Genomic DNA, 17,938 nt, shown 5'->3' with positions numbered 1-17,938 from the left:
TGTTCCGGCCTTCGCCTCAATCCACGTTCTGCCATGCTGGGAGCGTTCCATGATTAAATAACTTTCTATTGGTGCCAGGCGATGACGCAACACTGATAGACTTGTTTAACTTAGCGAACAGACCTCCGTTAATAAAATGCACTGTATATACTGTTTAGTCCACTATGGCTTGTGTGGACTTTCAATATAAACAGTTTGTCTCTGGTATATTATGCTTTCCTTTGATAACAAATCTGTCTTGCTCCCCCGCCCCCCTCTCCCCCCTACCCCCTCCCTCTAAACCAAACTATACTGTTAGGAGCTTCACATGTTCCAGCTGTTGGCACTAAGACAGAAAAGTAAAACTACGCAAATGCTAATGTTTTGAGGGGAAGAAGATGTCTGATGAGAGCTCGTGCTATACCCATGCAATGTACACTATTTAGATACTTCCGGACATAGCCATACAATTTAGAGGTTCCTTCTGAATGCATGTCTCTTGACTTCCCTTGCACATTTTGGACTATACTGCCTCTGGCTGCTGTTTAACTTATAACTATCAGTAGCCTTGTCTGAGACAAAATGGCCCATAGAGTAGGAACCAATATCCTGTTTCTGCAGCATGAGGCAGCTTAGTGTACACCCCCTGTCCATTTCCTTAAAGGGCCAATCTGCACATCACAACTTACAAATGTCTCATGAACTTATTTCAACTGCCGTACCCCATCAGAACCCAAAATATAAGCTTATTTTACTCCAATGTTTGTAAACATTCTCATTTTAAACAACCATGTATCGCTTTAAAACATGGTTAAAACTATCATTTTGATGTCATGGATGGTCAGTTCTTGCATCCATTGCTCCATCTATACACTTGAGAATAGTTACATTTCTCCAGCCCCATCCCATAGCTATTTACCAAAGCACTGGCCGGGTGACAACTTTGTTAGTGTTTGAACTGCAGATTCACCCATTTTTAGAGTCATTGGTATGACTTGACCGGGGATCAAACTTCTGTTTGGTTCCAAAAGACCATGACCCTGAGAAGAACTCCTCTCACACAACTTGGGGTTTGAAAAAGGGGATTTATTTACACCAAAAAGCACAGGGGTTACCTACCTGGGGAGCCAGGGGCACACCGGAAGCCATCGCCATGGAAACCAGGGCGGCACTGACAGGTGAAGGAGCCCTGAGCGTTATAACAGACGGCGTCCTGGTGACAGCGACCTTGCTCGCACTCGTCAATGTCTGTGTGTGAGGAACAACAGTCAATGAGAAACAATAAGGACACAGATGCTAAATTCAACTGAAAATAAGGTTTCAAAATATTATAATATACAGCTGAAATATACAGTCAATTGGAATGTGAATATTAAATCCTGCTATGGAAATACAAAAATACAAAAAGTATTGGTATTACACTACTATATAAAGTATCTAAATGTGAAACATACATTCATGGCATGTCATGGCTTGTACACGTGTTGAAGCTTAGCGTTCGATAAGGTCAGGGATACCATTCTTTGGATGCAACACACCCAGCTCACTACCTCAACCTCTAAAGTCTACTCTAAGGTCAACAAATGAAAAAGGAGTTCTACAAATCCACAAATTCCACAAGGACATATGGAAATTCCTACTGCTTTCGTTTGGTGGTGGGCCATGTTGCATTGGACGAGGGACAATAAGAAATACAGGGATGGATGGATGAATAAAACGCATGATCAACGGGCTCCCCAGCTGTAGGGCCGGGTTGTTTGCATTTCCTGTCCAGGTGGACACATTTCCTCTCGCAGGGGCCTCGGTGTGGGTGTATTACAACGAGAAGGACTCAGAGGGTCCAACGTAGAGAGACCCAGTGGAGAGTTTAGAGAGAAGACATGGTCTGTTTTTTTTTTAAGCTGAAGGGTTTGTGTGTTTCTGTGGTGTCTGGGGGATCCAAGAAAAAAAAAGACAACTTTATTTTGCATGATGGACAGTAACGTATACTATTCTAATATGGCCTAGTAACTAGACAAGGGCTACAAATGCAAGTCGAGACACATCTGCAGTAACTCATGGAGGGGGGGTCACACTCGGACAATCGGAGAGGGGGCATATTATTGTGGACCTGGTGGTACAAATAATCTGTCGGTGGCACTGTGTGCTCTTTCGAAGGATGGGTCCCGGTCTTTCGGGGTCCCTGGGATCCGGGGTGACGGGGGTGGTCTGCCGGTCACTGGGACGACAACCCATCTTGGGACAGGGAGGGGTTTTATTGGGTGGAATAGTGGAGAACAATTGGAGGTTTACTTAGTAGCAATGCAAATATCATGGTATAGCTATGGAAACTCAATCATTATGGTACTTTTTAATGGTGAGTTTACACACATATATTATGATAAATAAACAAAATTATATATTATTTTATGATAAATTTAAAAAATGTCCTCACTGTCAACTGTGTTAATTTTCAGCAAACTTAACGTGCAAATATTTGTATGAACATAAGATTCAACAAACTGAGAGATAAACTGAACAAGCTCCCCAGACATGTTGAATAATGTGTCCCTGAACAAAGGGGGAGGGGGGGGGGTCAAAATCAAAAGTAACAGTCAGTATCTGGAGTGGCCACCAGCTGCATTAAGTACGGCAGTGCATCTCCTCCTCATAGACTGCACCAGATTTGCCCGTTCTTGCTGTGAGATGTTACCCAACTCTTCCCCCAAGGGACCTGAAAGTTCCAGAACATTTCTGGGGGGCAATGGCCCTAGCCCTCACCCTCCGATCCAACAGGTCCCAGACGTGCTCAATGGGATTGAGATCCGGGCTCTTCGCTGGCCATGGCAGAACACTGACATTTCTGTCTTGCAGAAAATCATGCACAGAATGAGCAGGATGGCTGGTGGCATTGTCATGCTGGAGGCTCATGTCAGGATGAGCCTGCAGGAAGGGTACTACATGAGGGAGGAGGATATCTTCCCTGTAACGCACAGCGTTGAGAATGCCTGCAATGACAACAAGCTCAGTCCGATGATGCTGTGACACACCACCCCAGACCATGACGGACCCTCCACCTCGATAAACGCAAATCCGACCATCACCAGTGGTGAGACAAAACCGTGACTCATCAGTGAAGAGCACTTTTTGACAGTCCTGTCTGGTCCAATGACTTTTTCCATATTTTGTCACGTTACAGCCTGCCTTACAACAGGCTTACAAGCCCTCAGTCCAGCCTCTCTCAAACTGTTGCGGACAGTCTGAGCACTGATGGAGGGATTGTGCGTTCCTAGTGTAACTTGGGCAGTTGTTGTTGCCATCTTGTACCTGTCCTGCAGGTGTGATGTTTGGATGTACCGATCCTGTGCAGGTGTTGTTACACGTGGTCTGCCACTGCGAGGACGATCAGTTGTCTGTCCTGTCTCCCTGTAGCGCTGTCTTAGGCGTCTCACAGTACGGACATTGCAATTTATTGCCCTGGCCACATATGCCTCCTTGCAGCATGCCTAATGCACATTCACACAGATGAGCAGGGACCCTGGGCATCTTTCTTTTGGTGTTTTTCAGAGTCAGTAGAAAGGCCTCTTTAGTGTCCTAAGTTTTCATAACTGCGACCTTAATTGCCTACCGTCTGTAAGCTGTTAGTTTCTTAATGACCGTTCCACAGGTGCATGTACATTAATTGTTTATGGTTCATTGAACAAGCATGGGAAACAGTGTTTAAACCCTTTACAATGAAGATCTGTGAAGTTACTTGGATTTTTACGAATTATCTTTGAAAGACAGGGTCCTGAAAAGGGGACATTTCTTTTTTTGCTGAGTTTAGATTTGAAACTTGTATCTCATTATGGTAAATTGTGAAATAAGAATAGCCAGTTATAATTGTAATGGTGTAACAGATAATAATAAGAAATAATCAGAGGAAATATAATATCTAGTGTATACAGGAAACTCATTCAACAATTTTAGATGAAGTTGTGTGGAAAAAGGACTGGGGCGGCAAAATATATTTCACCCATGGGCAAAGAAATTTAAAAGGGTGATGATATTAATTAACAGTAATGTTGATCCGAATGTGCAAATTGTCCAAGCAGATCCTCTAGGTACATGGATGATTTTAAATATGTTATTGAACCATAAACAGATATAGCTCATTAACTCCAAACAATGATGATCCACGCTTCTTTGAAAATATATATAATAATTGATCAACCCAATAAGCAATACAAGACTATTATGGTGGGAGATTATAATAAGGTTTTAAATACCTCTAAGGACAGTAAAAGAAATCACACTTCAAACTATCACCCTTAAGGAAATCAAGAATGTCATGGATATATGGAGGAGTAAAAATCCTGACCTAGTGAGATATACATGGCGGAGGCTCAATCAAGCTAGTCGTCTTGACTACTTTCTTATGTCATTTTCTCTGGCACCAAAAGTTTAAAAGGTGCTTATAGGGGACAGAATGCGGTTAGACCATCAAATAATTGCCATTTATATTACTCTTACAGAATTTACACATGTGCGAGGATATTGGAAATGTAATCAAAGCCTATGGGATGATCTTGTTTTTAACTAGGACAGAAAAATGTATAACTGACTTTTTCAGACATAATATAGGTACAGCAGATCCCCTTATTGTATGGGACACTTTTAAATGTGCCATGAAATTCAGTACTCAAAAGCAATTTCGGTCAAAAGAGTCCATATTAACAAAGGAAATGGAAGGACTAACAGAACAGATAGATAGCAATAAAAACTTAACCATAGAGGCTCAGAATAAGTTAGAAGAAAAGCAAAAAGTAATCGAGGAATTTGTTCAAGAAAGATTATGTGTAATATATTATAAAAAATGAAGCGAACTGGATGGAATATGGAGAAAAATGCACCAAATAATTTTTTCATCTTCAACATGCTGCCAAAAATAATTTACTGAAACTTGTCACAAATGACAGTCACCCATGATTCACCAAACTATATTTTGAAAGAGGAAATAAAGTACTTAAAGCATATTTTTGTTTCAGTCTCCTTCATATCCACTAACCAAATTCACCTGTATGGATTTATTTTCTATTAATAAAGTAAAATAAACAGTTGTACAGAAATACTCATGTGAAGGCTAAATTACAGAGGAAAAACTTATTGATGCAATTCAAGTGTTTAGGTCTGGGAAAACTCCAGGGCTGGATGGCATAACAGTGGAGGTACACCAAAAAAAAAATTATATACTGTACTTAGAGGACCGTTATTAGCCCGATTCAAAACTTAGAATTTTTCAATTTTAATTATTGTACAATATTCTTGAAACCAATAGAATGTTATATACAGTTGAAGTCGGAAGTTCACATACACTTAGGTTGGAGTCATTAAAACTCGTTTTTCAACCACTCCACAAATTTCTTGTTAACAACCTATAATTTTGGCAAGTCGGTTAGGACATCTACTTTGTGCATGACAGAAGTAATGTGTCCAACAACTGTTTACAGACAGATTATTTCATTTATAATTCACAGTATCACAATTCCAGTGGGTCAGAAGTTTACATACACTTACTTGACTGTGCCTTTAAACAGCTTGGAAAATTCCAGAAAATGATGACTGGCTTTAGAAGCTTCTGATAGGCTAATTGACATAATTTGAGTCAATTGGAGTTGTACCTGTGGATGTATTTCAAGGCCTACCTTCAAACTCAAAAGAAATCAGCCAAGTCCTCAGAAAAAAAATTGTAGACCTCCACAAGTTTGGTTCATCCTTGGGAGCAATTTCCAAACGCCTGAATGTACCACATTCATCTGTACAAACAATAGTATAAACACCATGGGACCACGCAACGGTCATACCACTCAGGAAGGAGATACCGCTCTGTCTCCTAGAGATCTCCTAGATCTCCTGTCTCCTAGAGTGTGAAAAGTGCCGCTCAGCATGGAAGAAGCCACTGCTCCAAAACTGCCATAAAAAAAGAGTCAGACTACGGTTTGCAACTACACATGGGGACAAAGATCTTACTTTTTGGAGAAATGTCCTCTGGTCTGATGAAACAAAATAGAACTGTTTGGCCATAATGACCATCGTTTTGTTTGGAGGAAAAAGTGGGAGGCTTGCAAGCCGAAAAACACCATTCCAACCGTGAATCACGGGGTTGGCAGCATCAGGTTGTGGGGGTGCTTTGCTGCAGGAGGGACTGGTGCACTTCACAAAATAGATGGCATCATGAGGTAGGAAAATTATGTGGATATATTGAAGCAACATCTCAAGACATCATTCAGGAAGTTAAAGCTTGGTCGCAAATGGGTCTTCCAAATGGACAATGACCCCAATCATACTTCCAAAGTTGTGGCAAAATGGTTTAAGGACAACAAAGTCAAGTTATTGGAGTGGCCATCACAAAGTCCTGACCTCAATCCTACAGAAAATGTGTGGGCAAAACTGAAAAAGCGTGTGCGAGCAAGGAGGCCTACAAACCTGACTCAGTTCCACCAGCTCTGTCAGGAGGAATGGGCCAAAATTGACCCAACAAGCTTGTGGGAACCTAAGGTGTATGCAAACTTCCGGCTTCAACTGTATATGGGTGATTCAACCTCCCCAGCTCTGCAGATTTTGCTGGGAAGAGACAGTTATTAGATCATTTATTTTGGTACTGTCCATACAGTGCATTCGGAAAGTATACCGACCCCTTTACTTTTTCCACATTATTACTTTACAGCCTTATTCTTAAATGGAGTGAATAGATATTTCCCTCATCAATCTGATGACAAAGTGAAAACAGGTTTTTAGAAATGTTTACAAATTTGTAAAAACTAAAAAATCAAATGTACATAAGAATTCAGACCCTTTACTCAGTACTGTGCTGAAGCACCTTTGGCAGCGATTACAGCCTCGAGTCTTCTTGGGTACGAAGCTACAAGCTTAGCACACCTGTATTTGGCGAGTTTCTCCCATTCATCTCTGCAAATCCTCTCAAGCTCTCAAGGCTGAATAGGGAGTGTTGCTGCACAGCTATTTTCAGGTCTCTCCAAAGATGTTTGATCGGGTTCAAGTCCGGGCTCTGGCTGGGCCACTCAAGGACAGTCTCCCAGTCCCTGCCCCTGAAAAACATCCCCACAGCATGACTCTGCCACCACCAAGCTTCACCGTAGGGATGTTGCCAGGTGTCCTCCAGACGTGACGCTTGAGATTCAGGCCAAATAGTTCAATCTTGGTTTCATCAGACCAGAGAATCTTGTTTCTGAGTCATCAGGTGCCTTTTGGAAAGCTCCAAGCAGGCTGTCATGTGTCTTTTACGGAGGAGTGGCTTCCATCTGGCCACTCTACCATAAAGGCCTGATTGGTGGAGTGCTGCAGAGATGGTTGTCCTTCTGGAAAATTCTCCCATCTCCACAGAGGAATTCCGGAGCCCTGTCAGCGTGACCATCGGGTTCTTGGTCACCTCCCTGACCAAGGCCCTTCTCCCCTGATTGCTCAGTTTGGCCGGAGGGCCAGCTCCTGGAAGAGTCTTGGTGGTTCCAAACTTCTTCCATTTAAGAATGATGGAGGCCACTGTGTCCTTGGGGACCTTCAATACTGCAGAAATGTTTTTGGTACCATTCCCTAGATCTGTGCATCGACACAATCCTGTCTAGGAGCTCTACAGACAATTCCTTCGACCTCATGGCTTGGTTTTTGCTCTGACATGCACTAACAATTGTGGGACCTTACATAGACAGGTGTGTGCTTTTCCAAATCATGTCCAATCAATTGAATTTACCACAGGTAAACTCCAAACAAGTTGTAGAAACATCTCAAGGATGAAAACAGGGTAGACCTGAGCTTAATACCAAGAATACCAAGAGTGTGCAAAGCTGTCATCAAGGCAATGTCACACCCTGATCTGTTTCACCTGTCTTTGTGATTGTCACTACCCCCCTCCAGGTGTTGCCCATCTTCCCCATTATCCCCTGTGTATTTATACAGGTGTTCTCGGTTCGTCTGTTGCCAGTTCGCCTTGTTTGTCAAGCCAACCAGAGTTTTTGTGTCAGCTCCTGCAATTCCCCAGTCTCTCTTTTCTCGTCTTCCTGGTTCTTGACCCTTGCCTGTCCTGACCTTGTACCCACCCACCTGACCACTCTGCCTGCCCCTGAGCCTGCCTGCCTGGGGGAGCCTGCCTGCCTGTACCTTTGCCCCACCTCTGGATTACAGACCTCTGCCAGACCTGAGCCTGCCTGCTGTCCTGTTCTGATGCCGCTGTTGCTGTAGTAAACATTGTTACTTCGACACGGTCTGCATCTGGGTCTTACCTTGATACCTGATAGGCAAAGGGTCGATACTTTGAAGAATCTCCAATAAAAAAAAGTTGTTTTATTTGTTTAACACTTGTTTTGTTACTAAGTGATTCCATATGTCTTATTTCATAGTTTTGATGTCTTCACTATTATTTTACATTGTAGAAAATAGTAAAAATAAAGAAAAACCCTTGAATGATTAGGTGTCCAAACATTTGACTTGTACTGTACATATATTTACAAAAAAATATATTGGGGATTGGAAATGATGCAGACAATTACATTGATGGAAGCTACAATCTACCTGCAATATTAAAGCTGATCTACCCCCTAATAACAAATAAAACATTTTAAAAAAGGTTAAGACCTAATGACAAATAAATATTATTCCCGTGAGTGAGTTCAGATCATTTAAGTCAAATTAATCATTTTATTAGTAAAAAAAAAACAGTGCTTCAACCTCAGAAAACAGGCTGCCACCAAGCACGCACGCACGCACACACACAGCACGGACGCATACACAGCACACACACACTTGTACAGCTAACCTTGTGGGGACACACAATTCAGTCCCATTCAAAATCCTATTTTCCCTAACCCCTAACCCTAAACTTAACCCGTACTCTAACTCTAACCCTAGCTCCTAACCCTAACACTAATTCTAACCTTAACCCTAAACCCCCTAGAAATAGCATTTGACCTTGTGAGGACCAACAAAATGTCCCCAGTTGGTCCAATTTTTCTTTTTGGGCTTCTTGTCCCCACAATAATAATTAAACATGCACCCTCAAACACACACACAAGTGTCACCCTACCCTGGCAAGTATGACCATCACCCACGAATCCGGACAGACAGGAGCAAATATAGGCGGACGCCCCCGTGTAGCTACAACGTGCCCGCTCTGGGATGTCGCAGTTATTGGTACCCCTCTGGCAGTGGTCTATGGGACGGTCCACTTCTACAAGGGATAGGGGGGAAAGGGAGGCAGATTTTAGACTTGGTGGAGACAGAAATCCCCTGAATCAATAGTTTGATTAAACTAAAACCATAAAAAGTAGTAGCAAATGTGAGAAAGTTCTCTGTAGACGGTTTGATAGACTAATGAAAACAACAGATTAATAGACTGATATTGCACAGAAACGCTTAAATTGGAGCTGAAGATGAATATAGATGCTATGAAAAAATCTGTAAACAGTTAGTGTAATTAAGTGTTTTATTAAGTTGTGTGAACTACAACAGTTATTTTGGGGGCCATCCAAGCAAAGACCAACACAGCTGCAAACACACTTTTTCAGCACTACATACCGACACAGGTCTTGCCATTGCTGGCGAACTGGAAACCGTCCACACACTCGCAGCGGAATGTTCCCGGTTGGTTGTTGCATACGGCGTGAGAACCACAGATCTCGGGTGTCTCTCTGCACTCGTCAATGTCTACAAAATGAGCACATTCAATTCAATTCAACTTAACTCAATCCAATTCAAAACAACTGTCTTTGTCCCGAGGTCAATTATGTTGCACCAGATTCATGTTAACCGCAAGTCATATCAACAGCCATAATAATACTTACATTATTTCATTGCATATTTGTAATACATGATTTAATGTGATCATTTGTGTGATCATTTGTAGTTTATGTAGCAATATACTGTACATTACAGTATATTCATAATATTAATTATTAGTGATGGGGCAGTCCTGATGACATTGCTTGTTTTCCTGTGCTACAGTCTCTCAGTCCTGTAATACTTGTTTCTCTCTTTGTGCGGTCTTGCCCTTTACTGATGTCTGAGTTCTTAGAAAGTACACAATAAGCTAAATGTAATATCATGACCACTGCTATGAAGATACCAATATTACCTATTTTATGAAGATCAGTCATATGAAATGTAATGAGCTGTTTTCAGCCCAATCTTCCCCCAATCCTTAGTGGAGAAATTGCTAAACTGACCGAAGATCAATATCTAGGGCAACTTCACTTTCAGTCCTATTGCAGCTAGTATTTACTCAAAAAATTGCTACAATTGGTATGCTTTGCTATTGAAATCATTTAAGGAAATTGGTCACCACTAAATGGTGCCAAGTAGTCTTTAGTTCAAAGAATCCCCATGAAACCGATAAGTTGATTAGATAATAACAATGTAATAAAGTTATGGCAATGCATTCTTTAATGAATTACCAGGAAAATAGGTAAAATAAAGTATAACCCAAACTTCAAGACTATTCCCCATGTCCCTTATGCATCAGCTGGTGTAGGTTTAAGCTGATATGTATAGTGTGCAGGGCCCCTACCATAGCATTGACGTCCGTCCCCAGTGAAACCAGTGGAACACTCGCAGGTGAACTGGACGCCTTCTCCGGGTCTGCAGGCGGCATTGGTGTCGCAGCCGTGTCTGCCGGTGAAACATGGGTTCTGCTCTGGTGGGTCACCTGTCAATCAAAACAAACGTCCGTTCTCTTGAGGGGCAGCAGTGGGTTCCGTGTTAGTGGGTGATGCCATCAATGCCTAGTTCAGGGATCGTTCTGATGTTATAGCTAGAATTTAAGTGAAATAGTTGCAGTAAACATGGAATGGACTAATTGGTTGCAATTCACTTATAAGCTACATATAGTCCTTCAGTAAGGCTTTTATGTGGCTGTTTTCAGATGATGGATTTTGTAAAACAAGGGATCAGGGGAGTTCTACTTTGGAGTTACTTCAGTCTTTGGATACTTCAGTCTGAAAAGCCACAGTATAGTACTACAACCTGAAATTAATAGATTCCCAGTAACCCTCATGTTAGTTATTGTTGGAAATGGCTTACGCTGTGGAATAGCTGGACAAGATGTAGTGACATCAAACACAAACACACACACACACACGTCTCAGTTTTGTAGACACAGGCATGTAAGACACCTCTCCTGGCTGTTAGATGCGCCGACTGCTTATCAGACAGCTGCTTATTGGGGAGGGGGGGGGGCACGTTTGAAGTCTCTGCTCCTCCAGACCCCATTGCGTCCTCACAGGAAACTCGGCACAGATGTTCCACTTTGGCCAATAAACTCCAGCTGAGTCAAGTTTGCTTGCATAACTTACCCCCGGCCCCCTGATCGCCACCCTCGGCCATCCACTATGTACCTTTACCCCTCTCCCGGTGCCTTTACCCCCCCCCCCTCTCCCCTTCTTCTTACACCTCCTACCTGCAGTAAATAACCTTGTGTGAACTGAAGCACGGCCCCTTGTTTACCTTATCCGCTAACCTTTACCCTGTCAAGGATTTGGGTGTCTTAGAAAGGCCAGCTGAGGAAATACAACAACACTAGGTTTTTGGTTAACCTACGGATAATGTTACACTAAAGATAATTACTATTCATTTGGCTCGACATTCCATACTGTGTATAGTCAGGAATTCAAACGCTCTTGAAGCGAAATGTATGTAATACGATGGTCCATTGAGACAACAAATGAGTGGTAACAACATCCCCAGATGTCTAAAGAAGACACACGTATGAGTAGAGACAGAAGAATCTGTTGGGAAAATGTATACTGTTACAATCGCAGGTCCTGAATTCGAATCTCTTAGAACCAGCTGTTCTGGAAACACCAGCAAGAATCTCACAACATTAGGAACCACCGGTGTCTTTGGTTTTCCCGTTTGACGTCAATATGTTTCATAATAATATTGCGATTCATAGATGCTACTGAATGCAAGTGCAAGTTTAAATGTAATCCTTTAGCTACATATGTGGACTTTTTAGAGATCCATCACTCCACTCCGTTCAATAAATTGAACAGTCGTCATTATCATCAGATGGGCTTCACATATGTCCTTGTCCCCCCGTCTAGTCTATTGAGATGAGCTAAACCAAACATTTGCCGTGTTACAGCCCGTAAAGGGATAGCTAATTAATGTACAGTGCGTGGCTTTCGGACTCATTCATAAAATGAATAAAGTCCCCTTGATACAGAGTTTCGTCCGATTCTCTTATGGAGTTTCCTCCGGGTTCTCAAGAACTTGTTTTTGAATTTCCATTGTCATTCCCCACACCACACTCACACACAGCAGCATCCACCAGTCACATAACAAAATACACTTTCGTAAACTTTGCTCTTCTCACTAACATCAGTAAGCTGACCAGACCACTAAGTCCTTACTGTACTAGGGCTTTGTTTACAATTGCTTTCTCAGAGCAGTTCTTGATAACCTGATGCCAAGGGCACATCTTAACTTTAACTTGACTGCCAGATGTGCTCGGGAGGGAGATGATACAGCTATTTAGGTCAGAGGCGTTGTGCTGTGATGTGCTGCTTAATTTTTAAAAAAATGTTTTAACTACTGTTGCTTGATTGAGTGATTTGAGACGGCAGAGAGTTCTGTGCTATCATTGACGTTCATCTTTTGGGGCTTTAGGGACTATGAAGATACCTTTAGTTGCATGCCTTGTGGCATATGAATGTCTGTCAGAGCTGTGTGTCAGTGGATTGAATAGACGGTTTGGAGTTTTTAACACCTTAATATTTCTAACAAAATTGAGAAGCGATGCAGACAATGTCTCCTGTACTTCGAGCCAGGAAAGGCCAACATGAATTTTGTTGACATTAAATCTCTTGGAACATTGCAGGGAAAGACGTGCTGTTCTGTTTTGAGCCAGATTTAGCTTTATTATGTCTTTCTTTGCAGCACCTGACCATATTACTAGGAAGTAGACAAGATATGATCCAACTACAGCCCGTATGACTTGTTCGGCCTGTTGTGGTGTTAAGAATGCTGAGCATCTCCTTCCCCCAGCTCCCCGTCTTGTCAACAATTGAATCAATATACCTCGACCATGACCATTCACAGTCTACGGTGACACCAGGAAGTTTAGTTTCCTTAACTTGTTCTATAGTCACATTTTTCATAACCAGGTCCATCTTTGGTCTAGAGCTTAAAGGGATACTTCGGGATTTCGGCAATGAGGCCCTTAATCTACTTCCCCCAGAGTCAGAGCTGCAGTGATTTCGCTAGCTGTGGCCGCTGATGTGTATAGGGTTGAATACTCATCATACATAGACACGCAGGCTTTGTTTGAGGCTAGAAAACAGTAACGGGGCTTGCGGAATTCCACACTTTACATGTTTTACGTTAGAGAGGCTTCCATTGAAGAAATCCCTCTGTGTTGTATTAGATAGATAGCTTTTAATCCATGATATGCGTGTAAAGCCATAACACATACATTTTTCCGCTAACAGATTAGGGTCAATATCAAAAGGCTGCACTGCAATCTAACAGTACAGCTCCCACCGTCTGTGTATTATCCATTTCTTTCAGTCATTTGTATTAGTGCAGTGTGTGCAGAATGCCCTTCTCTCTGGGCATGCTTAAAGTCTGTTGTTCATTTGTTCATGAAGTAATAACATTGTATCTGGTCAAACACAATTCTTTCCGAACGTTTTCTCAAGCCAGCAGTAGACTTGTTGACCTGCTATTAGAACCAGAAAAGGGCGCTTTACCATTCATGGGTAGCGTAATGACTTTAGCTTCCCTTCAGGTCTGAGATTTTTGATTTCTCCAAGCTCATACCGAAGATATGAGACATAGGAGCGGCAAACATATTCCGTTACTATCCCCAGGAGCTTTCCATCCAAGTTGTCAATAACAGGTGGTTTCTCCATTTTTTCACCTCTTCCACACTAACTTTATGACGTTTAAATGAACCTTGCTTTTCTTTCATAATTAGGTATTTTATGCTTGAATATGATGGCTCACAGTTTGTTTTTGGAGTTTTAATGCCTGAATTTGCCCACTTTGCCAATTAAGTAGTTGTTGAAATAATTGGCCACATCACAGGGTTTCGTGACGAATGATCTGATTCAATAAAAGACGGTGTTGAATAAGTCTTTCTGCCCATAATTGAATCTAATGCGCTACAAAGCTTTTTTCCATCATATTTTATATATTTTATCATAGTTTCGTAATACAGTTTCTTCTTCTTTTTGTTTAGTCACACCATTTCTCAATTTACAGTAGGTTTGCCAATCAGGTATGCAGCAAGACTCATTAGTCACTCCACTCTTTTTCACTTCCTCATCGATCCACGGCGTCTCAGCAGTTCTAAACAGTCTGTTTCTTAATAAATAGGTGCATGTTTATCAATAACTGGAAGGAGCAATTTCAGAAATGTATTACAGCGTGTGGATGCTCCCCACTACACACATTTGACCAATCAATCTCCTTTACATCTTCAGCATAGGAATCACTACAAAAATTGTTGTATGATCTCTTAAACACTATTTTAGGCCCCGCCTTTGGAACCTTGGCTTTTCTGGATGTAGCTATTATATTGTGGTCACTACATCCAATGGGTGTGGATGCACCTATAGAACAAAGTTCTATCAAGCATTGCACATATATTATCCGGATAATGAATGTTAGCACTTGGTGGCCAGTAGCAGCACCACAAAAGAAGGCTTTAGATGAGGCAGATGAACCTGAAACCACAACACTGGAACAACCTTTGGCAAGGTATGATCTCTGAGCTTCACTGGAATTTGGCTCTGAACATACAGTGCATTCAGACCCCTTGACTTTTTGCACATTTTGTTACGTTACATCCTTATTATAGCAAATATTTGTTGGTTTTATCCCTCATCAGTCTAAACACAATACCCCATAATGACAAAGCAAAAAGATAGATTTAGATTTTTTGTTGTTGTACAAATGTATTAAAAATGAACATCTAAAATATCACATTTACATAAGTATTCAGACCCTTTACTCAGTACTTTGTTGAAGCACCCTTCTCAGCGAATACAGCCTTGAGACTTCTTGGGTATGGCGCTACAAGCTTGGCACACATATATTTGGGGAGTTTCTCCCATTCTTCTCTGCAGATCCCTCAAGCTCTGTCAGGTTGGATGACTGCAGTTATTTTCAGGTCTCTCCAGTGATATTTGATCAGGTTTAAGTCCGGACTCTGGCTGGGCCACTCAAAGTCATTCAGAGATTTGTCCTGAAGCCACTCCTGCATTGTCTTGGCCGTGTGCTTAGGGTCATTGTCCTGTTGGAAGGTGAACATTCACCCCAGTCTGAGGCCCTGAATGCTTGGAGCAGGTTTTCATCAAGGATCTCTCTGTACTTGGCTCCGTTCATCTTTCCCTCGATCCTGACTAGTTGCCCAGTCCCTGCCGCCTTTTACTGAGAAGTGGCTTCCATCTGGCCACTATGAAATAAAGGCCTGATTGGTGGAGTGCTGCAGAGATGGTTGTCCTTCTGGAAGGTTCTCCCATCTCCACAAATCATATGCAATCTCAAGGATAATCAATGGAAACAGAATGCACCTGAGCTCAATTTTGAGTCTCATTGCAAAGGGTCTGTAAATAGCAAATAATTGTGTAAGGTATTTCTGTTTTTGTGTTTCAATACATTTAAACATTTCTAAAAACCTTGTTTTCACTTTGTCATTATTGGGTATTATTGGGTAATAACAGCGTTATTCTATTTTAGAATATGCTGTAATGTAAGAAAACGTGAAAAAGGGGAAGGGGTCTGAATACTTTAAGAATGCACTGTATACAGAGACACCTCCCCCGGATTTATTCCTGTCTTTTTTGGGATGTTATATCCCTGTATTGCTACTGCTGTGTTGTCAAATTAATTATCTAAGTGAGTCTCAGTGATGGCTAACATACACTATATGTAACAAAAGTATGTGGACACCCCTTCAAATTAGTTGATTCGGCTATTTCAGCAAAACCAGACTTTCAACGTGGCACCGTCAAAGGATGGCACCTTTCCAACAAGTCAGTTTGTCAAATTTCTGCCCTGCTAGAGCTGCCCCGGTGAACTGTAAGTGCTGTTATTGTGAAGAGTAAACGTCTAGGATTAACAACGGCTCAGTTGTGAAGTGGCAGGCCACACAAGCTCACAGAATGGGACCGCCGAGTGCTGAAGCGGGTACTGCTTAAAAATCATCTGTCCTCGGTTGCAACACCCACTACCAAGTTCCAAACTGCCTCTGGAAGCAACGTCAGAACAATAACTGTTCATCGGGAGTTTCATGAAATGGGTTTCCATGGCCGAGCAGCCGCACACAAGCCTAAGATCACCATGCGCAATGCCAGGCATCGGCTAGAGTGGTGTAAAACTCGCCGCCATTGGACTCTGGAGCTATGGAAATGCGTTATCTGGAGTGATGAATCATGCTTCACCATTTGGCAGTCCGACAGACAAATCTGTGTCAGGAGAAGGTGAACGCTACCTGCCTGAATGGATAGTGCCAACTGTACATTTTGGTGGAGGAGAAATAATGGTCAGGGGCTGTTTTTCATGGTTCGGGTTAGGCCCCTTAGTTCCAGTGAAGTGAAATATTAATGCTACCACATACAATGACCGAGACAATTCTGTACTTCCAACTTTGTGGCAGCAGTTTGCGGAAGGCCCTTTCCTGTTTCAGCATAACAATGCCCTCTTGCACAAAGCGAGGTCCATACAGAAATGTTTTGTCGGTGTGGAAGAACTTGACACCTCAATCTTCTTATGATCTAGCTGCAGCTTTTCAGCGATCATTTTTCTCACTTTCTCCTCAGATTCCGTCCAGGTCTTGTGTGGAGACTGGGATTCCATCCACAGCAATGTTATTTTGCCTTGATTGTCCTTCTTGGTACTCCTGTTTGCCTGTCATTATTAACATCGATCATATGATCTTGTTGCAAATCCACGCAGGGTTTCCACCACCATTTAAATTTAAGGATCAGGTGTTTGTCTTACAGCCACATCCAGCCAAACATAGCGGATAAGCCAGATGTAGTGGGAAAGTTAGCAGAAATATAGCAGAACATAAGCCCAACGTTAGCTGAAGATTATCAGTATTTACATGACAGGCTATACTCAATTAGGATGGGCCCAAGCAGAACATTAGCAGAATATTAACAGAAGACTAACACAACTAGCAGAACATTAGCGGAACATTAGAAGAATGTGAACACAACTAGCAGAGCGTAAGCACAAGGTTAGAGTAACATTATAGTTAGCTGTAACACAAGGGGTTCTACTCACCGTGGATGGAGCCGATCTTGTTGCTCATAGCGTAGCGGATCAGCTGGTTACCCGAGTCGTACATGACGAAGATCTGGTCGACGCTGAGCTGCTGGGTAGGCTGCACGGCCCTGACCGCCTCGTCATTGGGACAGCTCTGGTAGGTGATGGTCTGACGCCACTGGTAGGTCTTGGTCTGGACGCTGCCGTCCAGTAGGCTCACGGTGTAGTCGCGGTTGGAGGAGGAGGTGATCCCTGAAGAGAATTTGAAGAAGTGGAACGTTGCTACATTGAACATCCATATTACAGTTGGTATCATAAGTATTCATCCCCTTGGCTTTTTTGTCCCACATTTTGTTGCGTTACGAAGTTGGATTGGATTTTGATTGGATTTTGATTTGATTGAAATAGATTTCATTTCGATATTTTGTAATTGATCTAGACAAAATAGTCCATAATGTCAAAGTGACTAAAAATAAAAGTGAAGAAAAAAAAAATCTCAAAATGAATACAGTTGCTGCATAAGAATTCACCCCTTTTGTTCAGCCAAGCCTAAATTAGTTCAGGAGTCAAATTTCGCTTAACAAATCACATTGTGTGAAATAATAAGGGTTGACATGAATATTTTATGACTACCCCTTCCTCTCTCCCCCATATATACAATATCTGTAAGGTCCCTCAGTCAAGTGTTGAATTTCAACCACAAAGAGCTTTTCCACTG

At 42.0% G+C, this 17,938-nt stretch overlaps 1 protein-coding gene across 1 annotated transcript in view; it reads right to left on the bottom strand.

Moving 5' to 3' along the window:
• The window catches only part of LOC110493748 (nidogen-1), a 61,465-nt gene that overhangs the window by 10,264 nt on the left and 33,263 nt on the right, over positions 1-17,938 (bottom strand). The window contains exons 8-12 of the mRNA XM_036949746.1: positions 17,239-17,472; positions 10,514-10,651; positions 9,526-9,654; positions 9,035-9,178; positions 1,099-1,227 (exon numbers count right to left, since the gene is read on the bottom strand). Coding sequence (XP_036805641.1) covers positions 1,099-1,227; positions 9,035-9,178; positions 9,526-9,654; positions 10,514-10,651; positions 17,239-17,472 — 774 coding nt within the window. The remainder of the gene's footprint in view (positions 1-1,098; positions 1,228-9,034; positions 9,179-9,525; positions 9,655-10,513; positions 10,652-17,238; positions 17,473-17,938) is intronic.

The sequence above is a fragment of the Oncorhynchus mykiss genome, chromosome 17 (assembly GCF_013265735.2).
Source record: "Oncorhynchus mykiss isolate Arlee chromosome 17, USDA_OmykA_1.1, whole genome shotgun sequence".
In the NCBI taxonomy this organism is placed as follows: Eukaryota; Metazoa; Chordata; class Actinopteri; order Salmoniformes; family Salmonidae; genus Oncorhynchus; species Oncorhynchus mykiss.
Note: the sequence above shows the minus strand (reverse complement) of the source record. Positions and strands in the feature narration are given on the sequence as shown.